Raw genomic sequence first — 3,256 nt, 5'->3', positions numbered from 1 at the left:
CACACACGTGCACGGGCACATGCCCCGCACCACAGCGCTGGGCCCCCGGTGGTAAGGGCCGGGGCAGGCAGCCCACCTGCACACTCGCACTCGTGTCAGTCAGCACACGTTGCCAGGGCACTGGCTCTGGGCCGGGCTCAGAAAGCGTGGGGCAGCATGGGGCCAGGCAGGCTGGCTCTACCTCCCTACACACCCCCTACCTCCTCTGCCCCCGAGGGCCAAGCCATAGTCCCTCCCACCTCATCTGCAGCACAGGCCCCTGCACGGCCCTCTGCTGCCTTGCCTCCCCGCACCACCTCCTCCCTGCACCCGGGCACCACTGCTGGCCCCTGCACCCCTCCTGAGAGGCCCGTTGGCCCCACCTCCCTCCATCCTGTTCCCAGTACCAACTCTTGCAGGCCTCCGTCCTTGGGACTCATCTGGTCCCTGCTGACATGGGTGTGGCTGGGCCCCCCCCCCCCTGCTCAGGGAGCAGCGACCCCGGAAGGCAAGGTCTCTGCAGGGTCGGCCAAGTGACAACATGGGGGTGAGGACACGGACCGTACAGAGGAGAGCACGAGGCGGGCGGGGGTGAGAAGGAGCTGCCTGGGAAGGATCGGGGTGGGGGGGGCAGCAGTAGGGTGAGGCTGGGACCCACCGGTGTGCCTGTCCCTTGAGCCGGTGCGGTGACAGAGCCACCTGTGGATAAGGGAGAGGGAAGGTCAGGGTGTGTCCCTGGACCACTGGTGGGGACGCTGGCGGGGACCTGCTGGAGGGGATGGAGGATGCGGCTTTTGCACAGAGCTTGGGCTGCCTCGGTGATGCCCACACGGACTATGAACGCAGGTGGATAGAGGCCGGGGACAAGACAGTCAAGGACACTACGGACACCCGAACTGATGAGAAAACCAAGGCACAGGTGTGACAGGACCCCCAGGAGATGCAAGGGGTGGACCCACCCAGGAGCTCAGGGCCAGGCAGGAAAGGAGGCTGCAGGGGTGGACAGCAAGCATGGTCTCCTGGAGCCTCAGTTTCCCCAGGTGCCAGAGGACAGCAAGGAGAGGAGCACAGGTGCACCTGAGCCAGGGGCTGGCCCTGCGTAAAGGGCTAAGAAGTGCCCGCGGCTCCTGCCCTGCTAAAGGCTCCACCACTGACAAACCAGAACCGGGAACCGGGCCCCAGAACCAGGAACCGGACCCCAAACTCACTCAAGCATCCCGATCCCCACCTCCTGACCCAGAAACCTCTCCGCCAATCCCTGGGGAGCCGGGCCCTGGGCCCCCATCAAATGCTGCCTCCTCCCAGAGGCCCTCCTGGCCACCCTAGGAAGACCCGCATAGCATGAACACACTACCCAGGCGCACGGCACCTTGCCGGGGCTTAGGGACTCAGCACACTTCCAGACCCGCCTCCCGTGACAGAGAACGGGGCTCCTGTTCCGCGTCACCATCAGGACCCGCCAGACACGCCCCAACCTCAACATGCGGCTCCAGACGCCAGGGGCGCGACCCCAGCCCGCTGTCTGCTCCGTGCGCACCACGCGCGCGGCCCCTTCTACCTGCAGACGGCTTTCTGTAAGTCGAGACCATTTCATGACGTGTGGAAGCGACAGGACGCTGAGATTTCGATGCCCACGGAGAGGGTTCCCCGGCGCTACCTGCCCGACTGTCCTCAGCCGCTGCTTCTGGACGCCAGCAGAGTAGAGTCGCGGCCAAGGCAGTGTGCGGCCCGAGAGGCCTCCAGGACGCACCCTGGTCTTTACAGAAGACATGTGCCCACCCCCATACAATCACCGACTCGGTTCTCCAGCAGCCAGAGGCATGAAGAGAAGTAAGACGACAGACGGTTCTGGATCAAAGACACTCAGAAGGCCCAGACACCTGGTGCGACTCGGGCACTTTGCTGGTCTAGTCAAGCAAGTCTGAGGACCCTCGGGGCAAGCCAGGGTGTCCAGACAAGGACAGGTCTGCCCTCAAGAGAGGGACACTGACACCTGCTGCCCAAGCGTGCGTGCCCACCGTGGCACCCCTGGTGGCAGCCAGAGCCCCGGCGGCCCAGGGAGCGGGCGACAACAGCCGGCCCTGCCCAAGGGAGCCACGGCCTGCGCGAGGCCCTCCCTGCACCTGAGAGGCCCACCCAGGACACCTGTTTCCTTCTGAGGGTCCCACAGTGGGGGGCATGGAGCTTGGGGGGCTTTAAGGGCCCACATGCCACGTGGCGGGAGCAGGGCTGCAGGAAGCCTGACTCAATCAGACCCATGAAGCACAGGGAAAAGGACACCTGAGTCGGGGGACCCTCCTTGCTCTCAGACACACGAGCCCGGTGACAGCCAAACCCACACTCCAAAACCGAGGGCCTGAGACGGCCAAGAGCACGGTGCCTGGCCCTACCAGGTTTCTCAGGCCGAGAAAGGACCCTTCCCTGCCCCCAGGTGCCTCAGAGGGGCAGTGCCTTCCCCAGGCAGCTCCGACGGTCCCAGCTGGCTCTGGGGCTCCCCACTCTGTGCAATGGCCCAATTGGGCCCCAGACAACAAAGCTATGGATAGGTCCACTTTCCAGCACCTTCCAAAGGTGGGTCCCTGATGCCTTGAGAACCTGAGAGGAGCCTAAACACCCTCCTGTCAGAAACAGTCCGCAGGGCAGAGGCAGGGACCCACCCCGCGAGCACACGCTCGGGCCGCACACCCACACCTGTGGGTCCAGGGCCGCCTTGAGGGCTCCCCGCTGGTATCCCGCAGCGAGCAGGATGGGCGGCCCTGGCCTGGGCCCACCCCTGCCTTCTCAGCCCCGAGCGGCTCACACTCACCTGCAGCATGAGCTCACACTCATCGCGCCCCACGAAGATGAGCTCTCGCGGGAGCCGGTGGCGGGTGCCGCTGCTGCTCACCAGGAACCAGGATGTGACGCTCATTTTGGCACCGGCCAGGCCCGTGCGGCCCTACGGGGAAGAAGACGTGAGAGCTGCCTTCCTGCCCTGGGCCCCGGCCCCTGGACACAAAAGGCCCAGCCCAGATCCTGCCCCCGCAACCCGCCAAGGCTCAAGCACCCCCAAGGCCACTCAGCGGCCACTCCCGGAAACGCTGGGCCCCGGCCATACGAGGCCACCTCTCTGTCCCTGCAGACGCCTACCCCAGCTACATTCTCCCGTCCTCCCTTGTGCTCTAGGCCCCTCTCCTCTCCCTCCTAGGTGCCAGCCGTTGCGTCTAGGAGGGAGGAGGCATGGGCCACACTGCCCACATGTGGAGCCGCACATGTCCTCAAAACCCGAACAGGAACA

At 65.5% G+C, this 3,256-nt stretch overlaps 1 protein-coding gene across 2 annotated transcripts in view; it reads right to left on the bottom strand.

Annotated features, from left to right (window-relative positions):
* LOC111148576 (centrosomal protein 170B) overlaps nt 1–2,890 on the bottom strand; it is a 21,246-nt gene extending 18,356 nt beyond the window's left edge. For both annotated transcript variants that reach the window (XM_022505257.1, XM_022505258.1), the window contains exon 1: nt 2,786–2,890. In XM_022505257.1, the coding sequence (XP_022360965.1) occupies nt 2,786–2,890 (105 nt within the window). The remainder of the gene's footprint in view (nt 1–2,785) is intronic.
* Between the last annotated feature and the right edge of the window lie 366 nt (nt 2,891–3,256).

This window comes from Enhydra lutris, unplaced genomic scaffold (assembly GCF_002288905.1).
Source record: "Enhydra lutris kenyoni isolate GAN:26980312 unplaced genomic scaffold, ASM228890v2 scaffoldscaffold20, whole genome shotgun sequence".
Taxonomy (NCBI): domain Eukaryota; kingdom Metazoa; phylum Chordata; class Mammalia; order Carnivora; family Mustelidae; genus Enhydra; species Enhydra lutris.
This window is presented reverse-complemented; position numbering and strand designations above follow the sequence as displayed.